Source organism: Azolla caroliniana, unplaced genomic scaffold (assembly GCF_043228905.1).
Source record: "Azolla caroliniana isolate FFs.n. ecotype wild unplaced genomic scaffold, voAzoCaro1.0.p SCAF_10, whole genome shotgun sequence".
NCBI classification, from domain to species: domain Eukaryota; kingdom Viridiplantae; phylum Streptophyta; class Polypodiopsida; order Salviniales; family Salviniaceae; genus Azolla; species Azolla caroliniana.
This window is the reverse complement of record NW_028230445.1, coordinates 17,690,506-17,716,402: the sequence shown is the minus strand read 5'-3', so window position 1 is coordinate 17,716,402 and position 25,897 is coordinate 17,690,506. Positions and strand designations below refer to the sequence as shown.

Sequence of the window (25,897 nt, the reverse complement as noted above, 5' to 3'; positions counted from 1 at the left end):
TTCTATAAGATAACATAGAAAAAACCAAGAATTTAAAAGATTACATGACTTTATGTTGGTTTTTTCCAATACCAATAACATGTTTGTTCCTTTTTCTAAGGAGCACATTTGATTTTTAGAAAGCACTAGCTCATCAACTAATTAGGAACCACAATTTGAACTTTAGCATATGGTTGTCTTGTTATATCAATATGTCATCTTATGTCCTCAAAGACAATGTGTAATCAAAGTGTATGCCTTTGTCGTATTATTTCCTTTACAGTGAGGTTTTAACAACTTTCAAAACATGAGGGGCATCACAAATAATGTTGAGCAAAGCAACCTCGAAAACTAGTAAGGTAGGCGTGGCACTAGCATTGGATCGGAGATGATCAAGTAAAAATGGTGGGAAAAAAACAATAGAGAAAACAAGAAAGGGTATTTTTTGGTTCACGTTCTAGATCTCATTCCTAGGGGGTCTAAATGCTCATGAATGCCCAAGTTCCAACCACATTGTAGTCTGGAGTCTAGTAAGGAATGGCACTCTCGGTAAAAAAAGGGGAAACTATTGAAAAGTTAAAACTATAAAAAGAAAACCCAAAGATAGTTCATTCACAAAGAAAGAATTGCACGCATTGGCCATTCAAATTCCATCACAATCTTGTAGCTCTTTATAAATGGAGAGATTGCTTAGAGCCATCGGTGACAATTTCAATCAAGAGGAGAAATCCTTTGGCACCGGAAATACCAATAACTTAGCTCTTGTTGCCACAAACATCTGTTTGTTTCAGCTTTCTTATATACTTGACAATGCAAAGTGAAATAATTATTAGCTTACACACAAGGAAGAAAGTAGTCCACCTACACTTTAGGAGGAGGATGGATGGAGAAGAGTTGAATCATAATGATGAAGAAGATAATGAGGACATTGATGTAGTTATGGAGCAACAAAATGAAGGTGATGTTTATTTCTACTTTACAATGTATATGTATGCTAGCATTCGTGTGTCTCACATATATTGGGAACATAAACATAAAAACATGTTTTACATAATGATCTTTGAAGTTTTGAGGAATCAAGTGCGCACTTAGGAAGACATGATGGGCTTAACAAGGAAACTGTTCTAAACTTATTTTATTTTAGTATGCTTTCTCTTATGTTATATTTGCGCCTTTGTGATTTTAAAAATTTACGAACATTATTACAAGAATGACAACACATTGTTGCTCATAAGTTGGTCCCCATGTATCATTTTTTCTACGAGCAAAAGGTAACACCAAAGAAAATGGCATGGCTCTACGGATTCACTTATAAGGTTTAGTGCTTAATAGAATGAGAAACACCATAACACACCCACTAATGGATTTTGTTCTTCACTCATTGGTGCACATATTCCTTCCTTGCTTACCATATTCCTAGACTCGTATATTTCATGTCACTTCGTTTGCATTGTATATTGAATCATGATATTTTCACTTATTAGAGTACCTGTTACAAGGTCCCAGGCAAATGGTTCGTATGATCATATGCTTGTCTAAAGGCACAAAACAAGATAGGATACTTCTTCACCCCCAAAACACCAACCCAAAAAGGAAAACAACAGCACATATATGCTTATCTTTGGCACAAACAATATATAGGGGCACACCTAACCAAGGGAGTTAAACACATGAACACTACTGGTGGAGCAACTCCTATCCAGCCCCAACGCCCCATCGAGCTGTGTTATAGAAGAGCTCAACGTTGAAGAGGGAAAGAGAATGGTAAAAGCACATATTTCCAATATCTTGTCATCCTTACGTTCTCTTGCAGAAGATGGTAAACCACATTCCCCATGACATATTTGGCAAAGTCGGTTTCCGCCGACACAGTTGGAGATGAATATTGCGAAGAGTTGATACAATAACGATACGAGATCGGTACAAAGATACTATCTAGTTTCACATTCTACGGATGAACAGAAAAGGGGTTATCGCAATGGATGTGTGTGTGTGTGTGTGTGTGTGTCTCTCTCTCTCTCTCGCTCTGTCATAAGCCTTAATGTATGTGTTTTGTGTGTGCATAAAGGGAGAGTTAGTTCCATGGTCTACTAAGGATTGAAGACAAATTTACTAATGCAATATACAAGGCAATGGCAATCCAACTCTATTTGTACACACACACACAAAAACAACGTCCTTTTGCTGCGCATTGAAGAGGTGTAATAAATCATCCAAAATTAGAGAGACCAGAGAGAGAGAGAGAACCCAAAAAAGAACAAAGAACAAAAAAAGAAAAAGAAAATAAAAATGGGGAAATGGAAAATTAAAAAGAGGAAAAAGAAAAAGAAAAAGAGGAAATTGAAAATGGAAGTAAAAAATACGGAAATTGAAAATGAGAATGAAAATAATAATAAACCAAATAAGTAAATGCATAATGCAAAATGCAAATGAGAGCAAAAAAGTCGAAAAAAGAGAGTGAGAATGCATAAATAAATAAATAAATAAATAATGTGGGGCAAGAAAAGAAAAAGGAAAGACGCGGTTTTTTTTTTCTTTTTGTAATAAGAAGGGAAGGGAGAGACGGACGAAGCAAAAAGCAAAAAGCAAAAAGCAAAAAGCAAAAAGCAAAAAGCAAAAAGCAAAAAGCAAAAAGCAAAAAGCAAAAAGAGAACAAAATTTATATACCAAAAATTTATTAATAATGTATGTATGCGTATAAATTTCTGTTGACAACGCGGCAAAAGCGATAGCCCCCGTACACACACACACACACAACATTCAATTTTAACCCTAAACCCAAACCCAAACTCAAGCCGAAGCCGAAACCGAAACCGAAGTCGAAGCCGAAATCCAAACCCAAACCCAAACCGAAATGAACAAACACAGCATCTCTCCCTGCAGACGATTAGGCTACATACAGTTTTTTGACCTTCTTCCTACACTTCCCAAAAGAAAACCCTAAGCTTGAGCCATGGCGGATTATTAGCAGAGCAGAAGGCTGTGTTAACACAGCACGCATTTTGTTCATCCCCTTCCTTCTTACAATTTCTCTTCTCTTCTCTTCTCCTCCTTCGTCGACACCCACCATAGCCTTCTTCTTCTTCTTCTTCTTCTTCTTCTTCTTCTTCTTCTTCTTACAGATCATCAGTAGCGTAAATTCTCGCCTCCTTGATTTTCAGTCACATCAGCGCATAATTCTGAGCAGAATCAGGAGTGGCTTGAAACAGTGAACAGAACCAGAAGCAGTTCAAACTGCGATCTCTCCTCCTCAATCTCTTCTTCTTCTTCTTCTTCTTCTTGAGCAGAATCAGAAGCATCTTTCTTTTCTTCATTAAATTCCTTCTTCATCATCATCGCCATCACTATTCTTCTGCAAAAAATTACCATTTACCATTACTGTAATCTTCTTCTTCTTCTTCTTCTTCTTCTCCTTCTTCTTCTTCAATATCATTGTCATTTGGCATCCTCATCGTCTTCTGTCTAGATCTAGCCGCGAGACAAGGTCTGTTTGACAACGCCAGCTATGGTTAATTTGCTACATTCCCCATCTCCTCCTTGTCCGTCCTTGACCTCTCTCTCCATATCCACCTTCCTCTTCACATTCTACCTTCTTCTGTCTTCTTCTCCTTCGATTACTGTGTTGGCTAAGCTGGTATCTTCACCTTCTGCACCTAAAACAACAGTTCTGCCTTCAAATGCAGCGACTGTGGTCGGCTTTTACAATGAAGCCTGCCCGCAGGCTGAATCAATCGTTCTTTCTGTTGTTCAGAAGAGATTTCTCATCGATAAAACCATTACTCCTGCTCTGCTTCGAATGCTCTTCCATGACTCCTTCGTCAGAGTAAGGCCTTGCTTATGAATTCTTCTTTTTACCGTCAAACCTTAATCCATCTGACCTTCGGTTGTTCTAGTCTCTGTAAATGTTCTTTCGAAGTTCCTGAGCTGTAACGTTTCCATTAAAGCTCAAATCTTCTTTTTTAACATCGTGGTCTTCTGTAGCTCAATATATATTTTTTTCTTTCTTTCTTTGATATTTCTCTCAAATTAGTTAACTCTGTGCAGTTCCCTGTGTTAATAGGTGCTTCCCCTCCAGTTTCCATTAATGCTTATTTAACCTTCTCTCGTTTCTAATTTATCTGTGTAGGCAATATGACTTTAAATTTGTTTTCTGATCAGTTTCCGAGGAATGTGCATTCTTAATATATGTTTCTGCACAACGTTTCAATTCATGGTTTATTCTTCACTCTCCTTCTGTTTCTGTGTTTAGATCACTTTTTTTCTCTATATATAGCTCAGTGTGAGCTATTAATTAGTCTATTAACTGAGAAATCTCTCTGTGCCCAGCCCCTTTCTAGATCCAGTATATCTTCTTCAATCTTTTTGGTTGATCAGTTTCCGCGAAATGTGATTTCTGTAGCATATGTTTCTGTTCCATTGCACATGCCTTAATCTTCACTCTCTGTTTTTATCTGTATGTAGGTCACTTTCTTTCTCTGCAGATAGCTCACTGTTAGCTGCCTAACCTGTTCTGCTCAAATGCTTTAATTATCCAAGTAATTTCTCTGAAAATATGTGCGTCCTTTGTTTGATCTACTATGAAGGATTTATCTGATGCTTGCTTTCCAGCAATGCTTAATTAATCTTCTCTCTCTCTCTTTCTCTCTCTCTACTGTATGTCACTATTTAGCTCACCTTTCTGCTTTACTAATTTCTTCTGTTCAGCTTTAATTTCTGTGCAATGTGCATTCTAATTATTATTTGCTTAGTAGTCAAAGACTAATGCTTAACTACTAAGCTTCCTCTGTCTTTCTCAGTGTAGATCCTTTACCCTGATGATAACTTTTTTGTTTTTCATTCTGATGATAACGATTATTGATTCTAATGTGTAATAGGGAACGGACGCATCTATAATGTTGGATTCCAAGCCTGGACATGAAGCTGAGAAAGAAGCCCTGCCTAATCTCACCATTAGAGGATTCGATCTTATAGACGACATAAAATCAGCACTAGAAGCAGCCTGCCCTGGCATTGTCTCCTGTGCAGACATTCTTGTATTAGCCACTCGTGATTCAGTCTTTCTTGTAAGTACACTTGCAATGATGAATCAATTCACTATCGAAAGAGGTTTAAGATTAATATTGTGCAGGGGTAATGGACATATGAACATTCTTATTCTGGTTAATTAGTGGTATTTAGAGCAAAGTTCTGTTTTTATTATGAGTAAAGGGTTAGATTGTTAGGTGAAATGAAGCTTTAGATTGCATTTAATTCTTCAATCCGCATCAAATGTGCGGATCATGGTGTGCCCAGTTTAATCTCATGGAGAGATGATTATCATACTGTAAATGTGAGGATCAAGGAAGGGATTAGACAAATCATCAGGGTTAAGTAGCACTAATCTGGGGTAAGTAGCCTCGTCAGGATTAGGCATGATGGTTAAGTTAATTAGCACTAATAAATGGGGGGGGTCAATGTGCACTAATCACAGCAAGTAATCTGTGCGCGCACATCAGGAGGAATCCGTTAACTCCCAAAATCATCACGATTAGCTGTGTCGCACTAATCACGATTATCTAGTGCAGTAATCACTCGATTTTAACACTATTTGGAACCAAAAAAGGGCCTGATTTTGTGCATTTTTTGGAAACTTAGGCTGGAGGGCCAAAATTCGATGTGCCAACGGGGCGATTGGACGGGAAGATGTCTGTGAAGGAGGAGGCCCTGACGCTGCCCAGCCCAGCTTTCCCTGTGGAGCAGTCCAGAGAGAGCTTCATCGAGAAAGGTCTCGACTCAGATGACATGGTCGCCCTTCTAGGTAATTACTAATATGTAATATAATTTACTCAGGAGCTGATCAAAAGAAAATCTATACCCATAAAACCTCAATTCAGTCCAATCCAATCCAATCCAATCAAATCGGCGCCATTAATTATAAAATTCGATCACAAAGAATCGTTTCAATAGTTTAAAATTTTTTAAATACAGCTGGAAAGCCCCCGATTGACAGTGAGCAATTGAAAATTACAGCGTACATACCAATGATGGAAGAAAAGCGCATTTGATTAGCTATGAATGATGATGTTAAATCTTTCTAACACTCAAAACCAGGAGAGAAATGTGTTCCACTGAGCAAAAATCAGTTCAAAAACTCTCTTAGTATTATTAAGTATTTATATAGGGAAACAGTCAATTGCTGTGGTGCCTGCAGGCATCAATTCCTGGATTTCTCAAGTGTAAATCTCTCAATTATGTAGTCAGTTAGTCGTCATGGGAGGGGGAGGGAATTGGACTGTGCATTGCCCAATCATTTCAGTAGCAAAAGAATTACTGTATTTTCCACTGAATGCCTGGCTTGACAATGTGGGAACTTTGGTCCTCAGCCAGTATGTGTAGTCAATCAATCCAGTTGGGTAGGTCTAATGGAGTCAGTCAATTCAAGCGAGTCAGTCAATCAACTCTGTGTGTGTGTATGGATTATTACTTAAATAGATAAGCAAGGAAATCATTTGAGTAGGATTTTTGGTCAAGTCGATGGATGGATGGGTAGATGATTGATCAAGACTCCAAAATTTGTCAAGTCAAATAGCAGATGCAAAAAAACAAAAAGTCAAGAGTCAGAGAAGTAAAAAAAAAAACAAAAAAACAAGGGATAGGAAAACAAAACAACACAAACACAAAAAAAAAATCATTAGCAAAACAAGAAGGAAACAAAGACAAATTTTTTGATTTTTTTTTTTTCAATCAAAAGAGAGATTATATACAATTATAAATGTCAGAAGATAGATTATATATATAATATAATGTGTATATGAAATCATATAGAAAAATAAAAAAATGAAAAATTTGCAGGTGCACATACAGTGGGTGCAGCACTGTGCGGTTTCTTCAACGACCGGCTCTTCAATTTCCATGGCACGGGGGCGGCCGACCCGAACATGAACACGAGCCTCGTGAACCGGCTGTCCACGGTGTGCCCCAACCCGTTCTTCACCGAGAGCAATGCCGACCCGCCCATCGACCTCGACCAATCCACGCCCCACGTCTTCGACTCCAACTACTTCCGCATGATCCAGTCGGGCAACGGCATCCTCCAGATCGACCAGGAGATCACGGCCGACCCGTCGACCGCGTCCCTCGTGGCCAAGTTCACGTCGGCCGACGCCTTCTTCCCGGCCTTCGCACGCTCCCTCGTGAAGATGAGCAACATCGGGGTGCTCACGGGGCCCGGCAACCCGTTGGGCGAGGTGCGCCGGAGGTGCAACGTGTCCAACCCGCATTCGTTGTCCGGGTCCGGGTTCGGGCCCGGACAAAAGGCTCGGCCTTCTTCTTCGCGTTCTCCACGTTTGGGTGGTGGCGGAGGCGGGGCTCCCGTGTCTCCGTTGGGGCCGGAACCGGCCGGCCGTGGAGGCCGGCACCACGAGGGCCGGAGCCCGGGCGGGAAAGTGTCCGGCGGGCGGAAGGGGAAGAAGAAAGATGGGCGGGGGGGGGGCCACGGGCGGAAGAGCAAGAGCAAGAGCAAGAGCAAGGCCATTGGAACTAGCGGCGGCGCCGGCCGGAAAGAAACGCCGCCGCCGGCCGCCCAAGTGGAAGACCGAAAAGCAGGAGCCTAAATGAAGAGAGAGAGAGAAAGAGAGAGAAAAAAAAGCAAGAGAGAGAGAGAGTCTTCTCGCTTTTTGCTTTTGCTTTGTATGTAAATGTTTTTTGTTATCCATATTTTATATCGAGAAATTTGTTTTTCTCTTCTCTCTCTATCTCTCTCTCTCTCTTATTTATTTATTTTGCTATGTACATATATGTATACAGTATATGTACAAAAGACCCCAAAAAATGATCGTTAATTACTTATTATTGTCAGTCTGTTTAAAAAAAATAAAATGCCTTCCATAAAATTGAGCTGCTTATTTGCCTTTTGCTTTTTGCTTTTTCTTTGCAAACGAGATTTGTTTTTTATTGGACCTAACAAACAAAACACCCACCTTCATAAATAATTTAAGATTTAAGCTTCTTCTTTCACTTAGTTCCTCACCAACAACCAAACATTTTGTAGCCAATCAATCAATCAATCAATCAATTAGTCAATCAAAATCCCGCTTTATTGCGTTCCTTTCGTGGGCTGCCTCTATCTGGTCCGTGCGCAACATATATCTCCCGTCTTCGTAGCCTTGCAACCATCCGTTAGTTGTCCTCCCTATGAGCAAATAAATCTTATCCACATTCTTCCCTCTCATCGTTTCGAGACCTCGCCGAACTTGGACAAAATCTTGATCCGAGTAGAGGGTCCCTATCTTCATTTCACATTTGTTACAAATCTTTTTATTTCAGTTGCCTTGTACATTGCTCATAGATAGCTCGCAATGGCAATCGTTGCTTGCCCCTAAGCTAATAATGGTATACTGTTTCAAAACCTTAGGTGACTGAGACATTGATAAAGGTACGGTTTTAGGGGCAAACTATCAGTACGCTTACATATAACCAGTTTATTTTTACAAAGAGCACCTATTTGGTTTAGACGTGAAACCACTTTCTTAAAGTTGCAAAGCAAAAACTTTTTCACTACCATCATTATGTTTACAATTTCCTAGTTCATTATGCGTCCCACCCAAGTGATGATGCGGCCTTCCCCTCCAAATATGTCATCTTGTTATTTGGTTAGGCCTAGCTATGCCCACGTAATCTTGCCTTTATACTGTAGTGAAGTTTTTTTATTTATTTTGCGTGAATTTACTTTTCAATTCCGCGTATTCATGTTAGTTAGAATTCTTTCAATTCATAACGTACATGCTCAACTTGTATTGGCAACGATGTTGCTTTACATGGTTGTCATTAGTTTCCTATTTATTGTCTTTAAACACCCACAGATTTATTCATCACAACAATGATGGGTTTGCACCTTTTGACACTTGGTTGTTGCCTTGTTGGTTGGAACTTGGACGGAGAATTTGAAGACAGGAATTCACTATTGTTTTGTCAATGCTTTCATTTCTTGAAAGATGCCACAAAACCATTGGTTTCGCACTTGGACATGAGCGTAATCTTTCTTTTCTAACGAAAAATAATTTGAAGACGCAATTATGGGCGTGTCATGTAATTATGGATAGGACCACCATTGTACAATCCTTGACATCATACTTGGATAAGGATACATACACCTTTCGAGATAAGTGTCGAGGGACTGTTGCATCAGTATATTTGTAACGCTTTAATTGGTTGGACATGACCACACGACCTTTAAAGGTTTAGATAAATCTCCTCTTTCTTTTATTTTCTCTCAAAGTTTTAAACAAGAACAATTGAAGCATTCTACATGCATGTAAAAAAGTCACATGCTTAATGAAATTTATGAGATTTTGTTTTGTAGGAATGCACATGATCTTACGTCTTGTACTATATCATGATACACCTTTGTAAGTTAGAGAAAAGTGAAAAAAGGAACAACTTGCATGCATGCACGGCCCACATGCGGCTATGGACCATGACTTAATGTCTCATTGTCCATTCAATTCATTGAACCATACACTTTGATGGCTAGTGCGAAATTTATTTAACGTGATGGGCCATATATGACTCATCAACATTGGTCGACACAATTATCATCACGATGATATCTGTCACCAGTTGTGTCCTTCACATTTTATCGTTCTTGGTATCATTGAGATATTTGGTGTGACATATGCTCCACTCTACTTGTAAGTCGAGTGGCTGAAATGAGATAAAAGCGAAATATTTGATTTTGATTGCTCATTGAAGTGCTCACTACAAAATTGCTGCAAATACGAAATTGAAAATAATTTTATTTGTAATTTAAGTTCTCAGGGTTCACCATTGTTAGGAGTTGGATGCATATATAATACCCCATAGTATTTCATTTGCATATGATTCCAAGAAACATTGGATTGGTGCAACAATATTTTAGAGTTATGACATGTACATGTGCCAATTATTTTCCCAAACTTTAGCTATAAAACCAGCCTAGGTTATAGACAATGCGACAATCAAATGTCACTAACATCTCTCTCATGTTTTGTAAGGAAGTTTTGTTCTTTCAAAATAATCATTTTTCTTCTGGATTATACTAGAACACATTATTATGTTGACGTTAGTTATACCACGCAACAGAAAGAACTCAAAGAGACAAATGCAGAGCTATTTGTTGACACAGACATACAATCCTTTGCTTTGGAATCTAAGGATGGTGTAGTCCTCACATTTACTTTGGTTGGCACTTTTTGGTCTTTTTGAAATTAGTCCTACACATATTGTGGAAACAATCTCAATTTTGAATACAAAAACTTGTCTATTACCTATAGCTAATTATATGCAAATTGGGATGAAATTGGGTCCTTCAATATGTCAACCTGCTCAAATTTAGAGCTCATGGGATAGCACATTCCAATTGGGTTTCCTAACTTTAATTGGTTATTAAATGGTCACTTATTGCTTGGTCAATTTCAATTATTTAAATATTTGTCGCTTGAGCAAATGGTCTAAGCCTTAAACCCTTCAAAACACACACACTCACTCACTCACTCACACACACACAATCCAGTTGGTTTGTTGAAGCCATTGACTTGTAGTTATTAGTTATTGTGATTACATAAAGACAATTCCAACATTTTTCATGGATGTTGAGAAAGCAAATATATATAAGGCAAAACAGACGAGGCATTCGGGCAAATGTGAGGCTATGAGAGATGAGCAACAAGAAGAGAGAGTTAAGCGAGAGAATCGACAAGAGGAAGAGAGAAGATTCAAGACAAAGGTTATGATTACATCTAATGAGTGATGTTGATCTCTTGGACATGAATGAGGGGACCAGCATGTAAATCCATGCCATCTCACAATCACACAATTATCAAATTTCCACAAACTCTCACAATCCTGTTCTAGCCCTTATAGTATCCCTACAATATCTATATTACCCATACACATGTACTACTCTTAGTTCATTGGTGGTTGTGGCAACATCTCCTCCTCTATCCCCGACTTCTAAGAGATGCATGTTTCTGAAGATAACGAAGAGAGTACTCCTAAACCATATCTTGCACGAGGTAGTCGATCCATTCCCAAGTGGCTTTAGACAATGTGTAGCCTTGCCACAAATCTAGAATCTAGAGTTTCTATCGTGTCTTTGTCGAATTGGTCATTTCCGTGATTTTGTACTCATTTTTGTCCTTGAATTTGATCAATGGTGATTGTGCACATTTTTAATAAGAACTCAAGGATGTGTGATAAGGTCTTGCAAGCATAATGTGGAATACATTGCGGATTTGGAAGCGTGTGGAGACCGGAGTAAAAAAGCCATTGGGTTTATTTGCTTCATGATGCGGAAGAGACTCAACCTCTTGTGGTTTAGTTAAGTGCAATGGGTCATCCAAATATTGCATCGTAGTGGTTCAATGCTATTTAGCTTGATCCTTATGTCTTCATTGGGTGTGAGTAAGCATGATGATCAAGCGATGATGAATGCCTTTTGTGTGTACGTACACATTCTTCCATGGAAGGGTTTACAAAACTAGAGGTTACATCTGGCATTGAAATGTGGATGGAAATTGTAATTAACAAAGAATGGACTCATATTGGTTGAGGAATATATTGTATTCATGTAGGAAAACTTGGGTAGTGGTAAGAATTGAATCTTCAGCTTGATGATACCTTACCATACACCATACATATTTCTTGAGGATATGACCATTAGTCTAAAGGTGACATATTGCTGAAAACTTGGTTGAGATCTTGAGGAATTGAAACACATGCAATTCTAGAAAGGTGGAATGAATTCTAGACCATGATTTGGGAGCTTTTATAGTTTAACAATATTTGTGTGTATTAGATCCACCAATTCTATATAAGAGGTGGATTTAGGTCACAAAATAAAACTAGCACCACTGTAACCAATTAGTGGCTACCATAACAAAGTCATATTGTTGACGATGTGCTACATTCAAGGTGCATATTTGATACCATCAAAACCCAAGGTTAGATTGGAATTGAAAGGGGGTGTAGAAGACCATAAGGGTAATGATTGAGGAATTTGGTGGAGGCACGTGTATCAAAAAGTTTGATAAATTCCTTGGCTAGATTCCATAAATGTGGCCACCAATAATTTTGTAATGCTAGCTCAATAGTTTTTACGGTGTAGAAGTCCTCGACCTTTGTGCAATCATGGGATTCTGACAAGATTTTTGTCTGACATGGATGATTTGGGATATAGAGTAGGAGGCTTTTCTAAAGGTGTCCATATTTTGAAACATGAACCAATCTAGATCATTGCATTTTGTTCATGTGGTATCGAGTCTTGAGTACCATTGTTGCCCAACGACTTAGATCACATTCTCTTTAATGCGAGACAAGGTGACTCATTGACTATGTAGTTTGCCCTAAACTAGTTGTGGTGGAGTGTGAATATCACACTATACCACAATATATCTTTGATCACACTCAAGTTTACTTTCTCCATATTTTAAACTTAAACCTCAATCTACGCACATTTCTCTTGCATTCACACTGTCACTCTATTCGCAACTTCCACTAGTAAATATTGTGAACATTGAAAGTCACTAATCAGCTCCGTACACAATATGCGTCCACCGTAGAATCAATGTTATCATCCTAAGTTCAATCATTGCCATGGTCTAAACTATAATTTACATGTTGTATTGGTCTCCCATGAATGTTAATGCTACATCATAATTCGATGTATGAAAAACAAATTTTCCAAATTGAAATTCAACCCTAAAATACAAAAATAACTTGCATTTATTTATTCACAACACGATGTCTTTTAACAAAGCTGAATCCGATTTGGCTTTGCCAAGTTTTGCGTGAGAAAACTAAAGCACTAGAATTCTTACCGCATCACCTAACAAGCAAGCATATCTAAATTGAGTTTATTGCAACATTTCAAGAAACAAATAGATTGTCTCTCATGATGCACACCTTTCATCATGGGTTACCACATTAATATATCACATTAATATACCTTCTTTCATAATGCACACCTTTCCTCACAATTTACCATGTTCTAGATAAACAATTTCCCTAATACCAAAAAAGAAACCTTGTAAATTGGGTAATATAAACTCTACCCTTGTAAATGTTAAAATTTCACTATTCATATTAAAACAATAAGAGTTAGCATTGACGTTTTCCCCTTTTTAACAAAATGTAAGAAGTTATCCTAATCTTTTAAGGTAGCCTATGGTTACCATACCCTAAGAATATGCTCAAATGGACTTGTTGAACTAAAAGATGGTTTTGTGTGTGTAAAAATCGTAATGTCAAATCTTTGTTGTTGATTTCGATTTTTGAAGAAGATAATCCATGTTAGGACTTCCATTAGTAGGGAAAGGACTCCTAGTATAACAATCCCATATATGTATGTATAACTCCAAAGTGTTTTGGGGATCATAATAGAGAAGCCGACAAAAACATTGAGTATTCCGAGAACCACCACTAAATAGCCAATACTATGATGATAAATATTCCAATAGATTCTTGATTTATGTTCTTTATTTGGCCTCAACACGAGTGCCATGACCTGCAAGCAAACACACCAATGCACCACAAGAAAATCGATCAAAATATGATATACAATAAGGTTCAACTATTTGATTGTTCCTTTTATATTTTATTTTTTTGGTGTATGGATTGTGATGGTACACACACATTACTTGTAATGTTGAGAATACGAAAAGCACCATTCCAATGTTCCTATGTTTTTGAAGCACGGATTCGTTAGACTCGCTGTCTAGGGTGAGACCAGTAGCCCACCCTGAAACTCCTAACACATATCCTATACATTGCAAGGAAATGTGGAGGTAGAACCAAAAGGCAGTTGAGAACAATTTGAAGTAACGTGCAAACATAACACCTGATGGAAGAAAGATTCCCCATGAAATGGTGTTTAGAATTGCATGGGTCTGCAATTATGTTTGACATGATCATTAATAGAGAGAAGTGAAGAGAACATAAAAAACAAAATGCCTATTAGAAATGAGTATGAGTGGATTCAAATTTCTTTGCTGACATGAAATATATGTACAACATGCTATAGCAATACCAAGAGAACAAATATCATAATGTGTTGCTTCCTATGTTCTTGGCTAATATGCAATAACTCATGAATCAAGATAACACACATATATGCGCGCACGCACACACACACACACACACACTCATGAATGCATGCAGATCATAACATTTACACACATTTATAAGAAAATTGGAGAAGTCAAGCATATTTATGATGTATGTATATCACCCATGACAACATGCGTATAGATCACATTGCACTCAAATACATGTGAACTTTGATACAAAACAAATACTAACATCACACATGTGGAAGAAACTAATGGAAGTGAAATGTGCATGCAATGCATAACACACATTGTGATGTGTACATGTATCCACTAGATGGAGAAAAAACATGGTTTGACTTTACCTTTAAGAGGTTACCCTTTGTGCTTGAAATTGACGATGATGTAGGATAGCCTGAAGTCATGTTGATTTGGGCAACAGTCTTTAGATCGTTAGGTTGGGTTGCATGAGGTGCAGGTCGAAAATGGGTGACAGAAGGTCCACGATTCCACACATGATTCATGGCGTCGAGTTGTTGTGTTTGAGAAGCATTAAGAGATAATTGAACAAACATGACCATGGATTTGTTGGTAATTTGGAGGGCAGTGTCTTTAACAACATAGTCAATAGTAGAGCAAGTTAGGGGAGTACCACCCATAGTTGATGTTGTCAATCGATAGGGGAGAAGTGTGCTACCATTTGTAGCATGGAATGCCACAAACACACTAGAACCCACCATTTGTGGTGCACCAATGTTGGGATTCAAACCCCACCCAACCCAACCCTCATGCATCGGTGCAACCCCAGAGAATGCCACCTCTAGCTCAACCTCATTTTTGTTTTGATATGTTAGTCTCCATGCTAATGAAGCTCCTTGTGCTCCCAAATCCAAGCATTTTACGAAGGACAATCTCCTACCATTTAATTTTAATGATGTTTCACATGTTCCACCTAACTCCAATTGTGTCCCTAGTATCAAAGTCACCACCAACAACCGAACCACTAGATTCATGCCTACCAATTTGGAAAAACCAAACTTAATATATATTTAAACTTAACGGGAAAGTAAACAAGGATGTCATAGGGTTGTAAAAGTGCTCATTCATAAAAGAGTGTGATCAATACTTTGATGTGAACTTAAAGGAAAGGAAATTGACACCTCCAAAAGTGTTGAGGATTAGGATGTAAGGTCAAATTTGGTGTAGATCCACTTGGTTGTTTACCTAACATCAACTTGAGGAGATAATAAGCTTAGTATATTCATCAACCAATGATATTACATGATTTACTACCAAGGTGTTAATAAACTTTTTGTGACCTCAAATCCAAACAATGAACTATAGTGTAAATATGATGTTTTCATGAAATATAATTCAAGACTTGAAAGGTTGGATTGAGAGCATCTAAAGTGCACAGATGATATTGTGGTCGCATTTATAATTTAATGACTTCAACTTAATTTCATCAAGAACATTGTTCAAACCAATTTGATTTGATTTTAAGCATTGGATAAATAATAGCCCATCATGCATGACAATATCATTGTTTTCATTCCCATTGATTATGGAGAAGATGGTAATGTTATCGTTTTAGAGAAAAAAACGGCATTATAAATGTTGTAAAGTCATAGCCGAAATTATGAACACAACATCAAACCCATTATTGAGATTTGAATCCAATATCTTAAGGTTGGAAAGCACAAACCTTTGCAACATCATCATGTTTATAAATTATACATTTATATTGTATATCCCAATAGGACCCAATGTCTAAGGTCTCTTACAGTTAATGCATGAAGGCGAAGGCAATGAATGATTCACGTTATTCCTTAAATTGTTATTCCATGTTTTGTTTATGGTTCAATGCATATACAATTAATGAAGATTAAAAAATTGTCTTTATTTTGAGCCAAAACCAAAATGAGGTTTGAACATAAAAGCATCTCACTAAATTCTAGGTTATTACCCAACCCATCCAATATTTCAACCTAAATTAGTTACCATAACTACCGTCCTAAGGCCACTATATGGTTGTACATATATTACATTACATCACGCAGAACTCAACGTTATTACCCAACCCACTCCAAGTGTAGGCCATCCTCAAATTAAGTTATCCATTCAATGAGTTCTAGAGTTCATTCCAAATGGGTGGGTTCGAATTCATGCAATTTATGCTTCAAAGGTGAAAGAGAGAAATACGTCTTGTATTCAACTCCAACATTCCATTGTGACATCTACTAATTTAGACGAAATTAGTGAGCTTACCATTAGGATACAACCCTAATATACAAAGAAAATGATAGAACATGACATATCACCTAGAGGAAAGCCCTAATACAAAAAGAGATAGATACAAATATTATTGATATAAGATATTTTTTATTTTCTTCCTTGGAAATAGATAGTTGAATGTAACCTATGGGGCTAGGTACACATATTTTACAACCAAATAAAGGGAAAAACACTCACTAGAGTACCCCTAAGTTTCCATAAATAACACCATTAGGCAATATTTGAGAACTTGGGATACTATGGAAAAATGCCCAACAATGTTAGCGGTATTTTGTGCATTTCTCCCAAACATAAATAAAGAAAGGAGAGGCATTACATACTATGGCAAGCAAAAGTACTGGATTGCATCATATTGGTGCGTTTGAAATAAACTTAGGATTCAAAATCCAATGTTTTCATCGATTTCTTTTATAGTGTGCAACTAGTAAAGCAACTAGAACTAATTTGTCGATTGAGGCATTTAAACCACCCATCCCACTCCCAGAAGAAAAAAGAAACATCATTGGCAAGTTACATCTCTTGCAATCCACACCTTGGCTAACTTTTGAATTCTCTCTCTCTCTCTCTCTCTCTCTCTCTCTCTCTCTCATGTGACCACTAGTTTTTTAATTCTAGACTGTCTATTGAACCCTCAACTCACTTGACACTTTTATATTTTATTTCTTTGAGTGCCTCATTTTCCAAGATTTGGGTGGGACACAAAGCACACCACCTTATGTCATAAGCGAACATTAATTCTTACTTTCACATCTAAACCTAGGATTTCTGAACAAACATCGTATGCAATGCATCACACAACTTTGTGAACCTCTATTCATAAACATCTTCAATATCTCAATTTCATTTACCATTATACATTCAACTTCTTTGTGACTTTCACTTAAATAAGAAAATATTCTAGCTCTCACGCTATGTTGAGAGATCTTTCTTGTGTCCATTCTTAGACATTTACTCCTAGAATATTTTAGTTTTATCATCATGAATAGGATATCATTGTAAGATCAGAATACTAGTCATTATTAACAAATTCGTCTATTTAGTCATGCTTTATATTTTTTATGTGAACCTCACGGTGAAGTGAAAACCAACAAAAATTACTAATGTACGACGTTGTGCTTAGAAGCACTCAAGGAATATTTGTACATTGCTGAGGGAAATATCATGGGGTTGAGACAATAATGCAATGATTGCCAATTAGACTGATTGAAGAAGAAGAATTCATGTACAACATAGTTACGTGATATCCACATAGTTCACAATCCCCAAAATCTTATACAGTAAGAAAATTGGATGTACATGTGTGGTGGCTCATATGTTGTGTGACTTTCTTACAATTTTGAATCAACTTTCTAGCAAATGGAGATCATACAATACTGCCATTGTACACTACATCCCAAAGGATAATGGTCCAAGCTCAAATAAAATTTGATTTCATGCATTTGTGCATATCTGGGTACATTTTAGTACACTTGGTGGATAAGCCCTACTAGCTTGAATAACGTCCATGAATTTGTCAAGTATCCGTCAAGAATATGTAGTATTGAAATTTCTTGGTGCCTTCGTCATCTTTTGTCAAAATCCCAAATCTCATCTATGTTACCAAGTTCTATTCTATGGCGTCAAATGTTTTTTCTATATCAATTTGCATAATGAGTATATCTTGGTCATCATAGTTTGCATATTCCATTCCAATGTATACATTTGCAATATTATTAATGATGTGTCTACAAGGTATAAGCCCATACTAGTTCATTTGAACTCCTTTGAGTAGTGGCTCTTTAATTATATTGGCTATTCATTTTGGGCACTAGGTCCTAAATGGCAAATGTGATTGTGATTGGCCTCTTGTCATGGAATGCCTCGTATAGTTTTGCTACAGGGACAAGTTCAATTAACATTCCTTCTAAGGCAATGACATGTTCCATTCCAACCATGATGTGTACCATTTACAAAAGTGCATTATTTTGTGCATCCCACAATGAAGCATAAATTCTACATATTGACATCCCATCATGCGGCTTTCCACTCTCAAAGACCTTCCATTGCTTCCACCTCTTTGAACACTGAAACTAGTTTTTCGCACCTTCTTGACCATTGATGAGGATGCCATGTGAGACAAGATTATATAAATTCTATTGAAAATTGTCAATATCTAAAGTGATGCTATATCTTCATATATTACCAACTATGCCAAATGTAATATGTATAAGTTTACTATTAAGACACAAATGCATAAAATTATCACATCTACTAGTAAATCTCAAATGCTACAAGCAATCGCACTAAAAGGGAGCATGAAGAAACCCTACAAGCTTTCCTATGAGTAATGGCAAAGTAATTTCTTCAGTTCACATTATCTTGAAGCCAATGATTTCATGATCTATTTTGTGTTCAATTATCAATATTTTCTCACATCATTTTCCAAGTGAGAACATTTATTTACACATATTCCTTTATCCATTGGTTTTCATGTTTAGAAAGACCGTGGTCCATGGTTATCAAAGATTGTTGGATTAAGATGTCACTTCGTCTCTACAAAAGTTTTAATATAGATCATGCTTGGGAAGAAATGGTAATGGACTCAACATGGGCATATTTCTAAAGCATTTGATAATAACACAAGTTTTGCATGAACACAGAAATGTACACTACTTACTGATTCACGATATCACACAATTTGACCACAAGAGACAAGACAATACACAATCACCATGACAAAATCTAAACACTTTTTTTCATCTCTCAGTCTTTGATGCAACAATCAAGATGAAGTGGGACTATTAAAAATCTTACATACTACACAATCACTTTATATTTTAATTTTGTTAAAAGAGACATTTGTTTTACTCTTAAAACACATGCAAGATACATTACGCGTGCACCTATCTTACTTCCTACCAGCTCTTCCAAAAATTCTTTAACTTGTCAGTTTCCAAAGCAAACATTGAATTTGCGACAGCACAGAATGTATATATACATATAATTATCTTCCATGTCTTCAATAATTCCATAGCAAAGTAAGGTGGGATATTTATTAAAGATAAAATGATGTATTAAGACATGGCCCGACCTATATATATTATGCCTGAGGTGGCATTTCTGGACACAAATTGATCATTATCTATTTTCTTCATAGTTACTTGACCAACTATGTACTCCAGAATTAATACAAAATGCATGAGCAATAACATAGTTGTCATAAGGGAGAGTCGCTCTTGATACCTTTTGTGAGTATGCATTGTAGTAAGAGAAATTTTGGGTTAACATCAAGATAATATGAACATAGTTCTCAAGAGAGCTTTAATCTTCTCTCATTCACTTGATCAATGATCCCCAAATTCCTCGCATATACATGGCCAATGACCAAAGTGCCAATCCAGCTGAGAGGTAAAGTAATGTAACACCAGTTCCTACAAGCAAATAAGCCATTCCAGCCTCACTGGGAAGGGAAGAAATGATGAATTAGACAAAGAAGGTAATACAGGTGTCTCAAATTGTCTTTTTCAACACTCATCAGTGATCATTAATTCGTGAAATCTCTATTTTCTAATTTAACACTTACCTGAAAAGCTTTTAGTGATTCTTAATATCTTGTGTGATGTATATTGATTCTCATTATTCAAGCAAAAATGTAGTTTTGCTTTGAATTAAAATTTTATTCTAGTAATAAGAAATGTACATCTATTATATCAAATATCAATTAATAAATAAGAGTAGATATTACATTTCTTAATCCTTTAACAACGAAACAAAATGGAAGTATTGAAACACATCTTCATTATTTCATGTATCTTTCCAAGAAAAGGGGGTGAATTAACAATCACTGGAGTTCTCATCCATTCAAGAACCAGATATCAAGAAAACTCTACTCTTCACCTCTCAAAAAGTAATCATTATATATCATTCAAGAGTAAAACATAAACTCTCCATACCTGCTAAGACTTCTGGTAGTAAGGAGGGCTGTAAGGGCCACCAATTGAGATGCAGTTTTCCATTTACCTAGATTATTCACAGCAACAGCCTACAATGATGGTGGAAGGTCAAAAAAATGTATTATTTTGAAAATAATCAAAAGAAACATCACATCAGTGCTGGACTTACTTACAGCTTGCAACTCCCCGCCTTGACTTGCGGCCCATTCACGAACAGCTGACATAGTGATCTAAAAGCAAAGATCCATAAATCAACATAGGTCGTCTCGATTTAAAACAAGCTTAAACAAAACTTCACACATGGGTTACAGTTAGAGAGGAGATAGAAAAAAGACAGAGAGATCTCTAAAATACTGAAGTATCTTGAAACTGAAAAAGAGATTACAACTGAAAATGTTCCCTGTTCTATGAGAAGAATAAAATAGATGATGTGAGTGTATGCCTAAGTATGCTTCTAAAGTATATGTACAAACTTACAAAGAGAAATCAGTAAAGGATAGCAAGACATTACATGGGAGAGAAGGAGAAAGTGGGAGAGTAAAGGAAAATTCCAAGTCAAGGTGATAGAAACCATTGCACAGTATATGAGGAGAGAGAAAGGTACAATTGTTATATGATTGCAATCATTGCATGGTAGTAAACATGGAAAAAAGATAATAGACATTCTTATTTTTCATCATGAAAAAAAACTAGTGCCATTTGACGGCGGATAAATATGGAGATGGTTAATAAGATCCCCACCTCTCTCCCAATAATTGCTGTTGATGGCAATGGAATCAACCAGGGGATTGACACAGCCCACGGGACATGAAGCGGCTTAGTACATAGGAGAACTAATGTTGTTGCAACCATCAACTGCAAAGGGATAAAATTTTAGATTGAAAGCTTCATCGAGATTAAATAATAATAATAATACATAACAGAGTCCAGCCTCAACAAGTTCTTAATTTGCCTTAGACCACATTCTGGATGGCTTATGAATTCCAAGGGATCACAATAATATAAAACACAATTCTTACATGCATATGTTATGACATTTGATGTTTTTTCCAGTGCATCCATATGAAACTCATTCAGTCAGAACTTATGGAGCATCCACTATGCTACCTTTTCATTAGCATTGATTTCAGTACTGAGTATGCAATCATTTCTTTGATTTGATTGATGAGCAATCAACAAAGATTTTTGGTGATAAGAGATAAAGCGTGCTAAGAGATTATACAGACATGAAAATGTGGATAGGTAATCTCAATTATAAGATCTGCAAATGATGAGATAAACCTCCATGTATTCTAGCCATGCAGCCAATAACACTTCACTGATTACTGTTGGTTGTTATTGAACTGCATCATTTAGGTAAAGAGATGTGGAAGACAGAAATTTTAATTTTGTTGTTTCAGTAACAGTCCTCTAAATCCGTAAAGCCTAATCCCAACGTTCCAAATAGAAATTGATAACATCTTCAATTGCACCAAGAAAAGATAATAATAGAATGTTATGATAAAATGAAGGGAAAAGTACCATGATACCCCTGGAGGTTCGTCTATTTACCAGAATGCCCCTGGAAGTTCCAAATTTACCAAACTACCCCTATGTTCAAAAATTTACACTTTATAAAGTAATTATACACTCAAATCTTTGGTAAATAGGGCTAGTTCGGGTTCATTTCTTTCATCTTTGGTAAATAGGGCTTGTAGATTTGAGTGTATAATTACTTTATAAAGTGTAATTTTTTGGACATAGGGATAGTTTGGTAAATTTGGAACTTCCAGGGGCATTCTGGTAAATAGACAAACTTCCAGGGGTATCCTAGTACTTTTCCCTAAAATGAATTCTTGTCCAGTGTTTTTGCAAAGTTATTCATTGATTGGAAAAACTAAGAAAATTAACAATGTTTGTTTCATTAACAGACCTCTAAATCCCTAAAGCCTAATCTCCACATTCTAAATAGAAATTAATATCATAACACACCTGCTGTTATAAAATGCAAACCTACTTAGGCTGTACTTTACGCTACATAAATGCTTATAGAAAGATGGTCAAAGAATACCATGCATATGCTAGATAAAATTTAGATTTTACCTTGTCAGCAACTGGATCTAGAAATGCTCCAAAAGTAGAGTTTGAACCCATCTACATCCCACACAGAAATTTGGGTATCATAAACATGATCGACAGTATTCTAGAAAGACAAAATGTTAGTACCTTCCTCGCCAAAAACCCATCAAGCCAATCAGTGATTGCTGCCAAAACGAAAATACAAGCTACAGCAGTTGTCGCCCACCATTCATTTGAGTAAAACACTGACAATGGAATGCAAGGCCGTTTTAGAAATACATATATATGCACTTGCAACGTCCTGAATGCTCATCCACTGAAAACCAGATTAATATTTTACTAAATGAAGATGGGAAGGAAACTCTGGTCATCAAATATTTTTTATCTACATGGAATAATAACTCAGCATGTCTGGATTTCTGAAAAGTATTTATCTGCAATAAAGAAGATTACTGTTTTCCAGGATTTAATTACTGATGGAGATATAACTTTATGATTCACGAATATTGATCTCAAGAACTCTTGGAAAATTCTCAATTTTAATTAGCGTTTTCTCACACCAGCTTTTTAACATATGGTTTATGCTACATTCTGGTGATTTGATGGAATGTATGATCATTGAGTATATCATATCACATTTGACGAAATGTAGAAACCAGTCAGACTTCATAGAGACTTTCTGAGCAGTAAAAGTTTTGTAGCACCAACTTGATTCTACCAAAACTTCTGGAAAGATAACAATCCTTTGTTAAAACTACCTAGTTATTCTCCATACTATCAAGGGAAGGCATAGGATATCATTGACAGTCCAGCCTGATTGAAAGAGATCAATTTCGGGGATGAAGAAAACCCTAAGCCAGTGGTCATCGCAGTTTATCTAACTCTAAAAGAGGAACTTTCCCCAATCAGCTCCTCACAGAATTCATGAACGTTTCACATGAAGCTATCAAGTGTCACCCGAAGTGGTGATGTGTGTGCAATCCCTATGCAACAGGATGCGAGGCCAGTCAGACAAATGTTCTGGACAATGAATCCTCAATATGCACAGCAAGTTAAAGACGAGTGAGAGAAAGGTCAAAGCTGGCATTGTATGCTCCATAAAGCTAACAGCTTGGGCATCCCCATAGTGGTGGTACCCAAGAAAACTAGCAAAATATGCATATGCATCGACTTCATGAACGCATATGAGGCCATGATCCACAACAACTACCTTGTTCTGTACATAGAACATCTACTAGAATGGGTAGCAGGGAAAGACACTTTATAGTTTTCATTGAACAGATTCTACATGTACAACCAGATAGCAGTATCCCCCCCCCACCTCATGTCTTCTGCCTTGAGAGATATATACCCATTGACATTAGCAAACAATCCATAAATACCTCCGTTTTTGGGAAAACCTTGAGTCTTTCTTTATTTCTCCAAATGCCCCTGATCAACCACTGAAAGAGAAAGAAAGGGGTGTTGATTATATAAGTGATCAAGTAGCATATATAATGTTTTGCTTCAGAAGGGCCATTTACGTAACTCCTGCACTGACAATGTCTGCCCAGACTATAACTATCCAAAGTGCAGGACAACAATTGGCTATAAAGTAGTCCAAAATGGACTTTTCACCTTTACTTGACTCCTAATTACATATTAAATGTCTAGTTCACGGTAGTTGGACTTCACATAACTCTAAACTCTAGAAGTTGGGCATGGGCAATGCATGTGCCAATACTATAGCTACCCAAATTTAGGAATGCCTAAGGCCACTGCCTAGTATGTGACTTATCTTTAGCCTTTATTTTACCCCTAATCTCATATTTAAATGTACAATTCAGAGTATCTAGCCCTTTATGTATAGTTCTCAACCCTCTATGGCTATAGCGTCTGACTGCTGATTTTTCTACCACTAGTCTTTACTTAACTCAAATATGTACCCAAGGTTGCTAATCGTTTTATATCTCTGCACCCTAGGAACACTGATTGGATGATGTTTGTGTCCAAACTGCCATCTAAATACTAATTGGCTTACCTCTCACTGTTAGTTGACTTATTACCTCATATAAAACTTGTAACTAGATAGCCCTTTATATAACTGCAAACACTAGGGAACTGCGTGTCAAGAATGTCCACGCCCAGACTGCAAGTGACCACTGCTGATTGACAGTTTCTCACATCAATTGGACATATTAAATGTGAACCCAAAATGTTGTCGGATCTTTATATAAGTCCAAAAACCCCAGGGATCGTACACTATATAGCTGCAAACACTAGGGAACTGCATATCAAGAATGTCCACGACAAGATTGCAAGTGACCACTGGTGATGAGGCAGCCTGCCTTTATTAAACATATTAAATGTGAAAACAAAATGTTGATGTACCATTATATAAGTCCAAAAACCCTAGGGATTGTACACGGGTTATGGTTATGTAGAGAGTTCCTACTATAGGTTTCTTGATTGCAAAATGGCCATAGAGCATTAATTAACCTAATTATTAGACCAAAATCGAACATTGAACATCTATGTCGAGAGTTCCTATTATAGTTTTCTTGATTGCAAAATGGCCATAGAGCATTAATTGACCTAATTATTAGACCAAAATCGAACATTGAACATCTAATCATATATCGAATACATTATTTTGGTTCATCAAGGGCATGCATATGAGGAGAGATTATATCCGTGTGGCAATCATGGTCACAAAGAAATGCATGAATGCATCATACAGTTCTACCATGAAAACAAAACATGAATTTTGAACCTTACCTTGAAGTAACGGGAGGGAAAACAAATCAATATAAACAAATATGAAGAGAAGGGAAGTAAGAAAGACAACAAAAAAAAATGGGAGGGAGGAAGGGAAGAAGGGAGATCTTACCACAGAGCAAGATTGGTATTGCTGCGACACGTGTGAGGGTGAGAAGAGTGGGAAGGGTGAGGACTTTGGATTCATGACTTAGCAAAGCTTGGTTGAGCAGGGCCATGTGGCCTTCTTTCTGAGGGTCTTCTGCCCGATTTCTTCCTCTTAGCAACGAAGAAGAAGAAGAAGAAGAAGAAGAAGAAGACACGAGCAGCAGCAGCAGGGGATCCCTCCTGTTGCTGCTGCTTTCTTCTTTCTTCTTTCTTCTTTCTTCTTTCTTCTTCTTTAGGTTCAAAAATATATACATATATACTTTCACTTAAATTCATCAAATTATCAATAATGATGATGAGGTCCCAAATTCTTTTGATTGCATTTCTCTTTGTTTTTAATCTTTGCTTATATTACAAAATTGATCGAGAGATACACAATCCGATCGTGGTGTCGGCTGAGAGCTACATGCTTCACTTCCGTGTGTGTGTGTGTATATACACATTGGATCTTTTCATTGTTTTAGTTTCTGTTTAGAGAGATACTTCCCGCACGAGTCTTAGGTATCTACAATTGGTTGAGCGATACTTCCCGCCTGTAGGAGTCTTAGGTATCTACACAATACCTAACATCGCCATATCCATAGCTTATATCTTCGTTTAGTTTATAACCACCATAGTGTCTCTATTGAGAGATAATGCCCATACATATCATTCAATGTAAGTATGTGG

General features: G+C 36.9%; 3 protein-coding genes across 7 annotated transcripts; 1 reads left to right on the top strand and 2 right to left on the bottom strand.

Annotated features, from left to right (window-relative positions):
- The first annotated feature begins 3,085 nt into the window (after positions 1–3,085).
- On the top strand, positions 3,086–7,700 carry LOC147859291 (peroxidase 57-like). The gene is made up of 4 exons (XM_087326005.1): positions 3,086–3,802; positions 4,854–5,042; positions 5,614–5,776; positions 6,811–7,700. The coding sequence occupies exons 1-4, from the start codon at positions 3,485–3,487 to the stop codon at positions 7,569–7,571; spliced, it is 1,431 nt and encodes a 476-aa protein (XP_087182131.1). The 5' UTR covers positions 3,086–3,484; the 3' UTR covers positions 7,572–7,700.
- Positions 7,701–13,003: 5,303 nt separating this feature from the next.
- On the bottom strand, positions 13,004–16,715 carry LOC147859290 (cytochrome b561 and DOMON domain-containing protein At5g35735-like). 5 transcript variants are annotated; one of them, XM_087326583.1, is made up of 5 exons: positions 16,655–16,715; positions 15,200–15,273; positions 14,405–15,054; positions 13,632–13,880; positions 13,004–13,498 (listed from the first exon to the last, which is right to left on the bottom strand). In XM_087326583.1, the coding sequence occupies exons 3-5, from the start codon at positions 15,050–15,052 to the stop codon at positions 13,163–13,165; spliced, it is 1,233 nt and encodes a 410-aa protein (XP_087182709.1). In that variant the 5' UTR covers positions 15,053–15,054; positions 15,200–15,273; positions 16,655–16,715; the 3' UTR covers positions 13,004–13,162. The 5 variants fall into 5 exon arrangements, with proteins under 5 accessions (XP_087182709.1, XP_087182710.1, XP_087182708.1 ...); XM_087326584.1 differs by having other exon boundaries at positions 15,200–15,263; positions 16,655–16,705; XM_087326582.1 differs by lacking the exon at positions 15,200–15,273 and having other exon boundaries at positions 16,655–16,675.
- A 2,631-nt stretch (positions 16,716–19,346) lies between these two features.
- On the bottom strand, positions 19,347–25,482 carry LOC147859289 (CDP-diacylglycerol--glycerol-3-phosphate 3-phosphatidyltransferase 2-like). Its single transcript, XM_087326301.1, has 7 exons — positions 25,194–25,482; positions 22,472–22,569; positions 22,349–22,399; positions 21,008–21,121; positions 20,440–20,496; positions 20,267–20,355; positions 19,347–19,773 (listed from the first exon to the last, which is right to left on the bottom strand). The coding sequence occupies exons 1-7, from the start codon at positions 25,480–25,482 to the stop codon at positions 19,650–19,652; spliced, it is 822 nt and encodes a 273-aa protein (XP_087182427.1). The 3' UTR covers positions 19,347–19,649.
- Between the last annotated feature and the right edge of the window lie 415 nt (positions 25,483–25,897).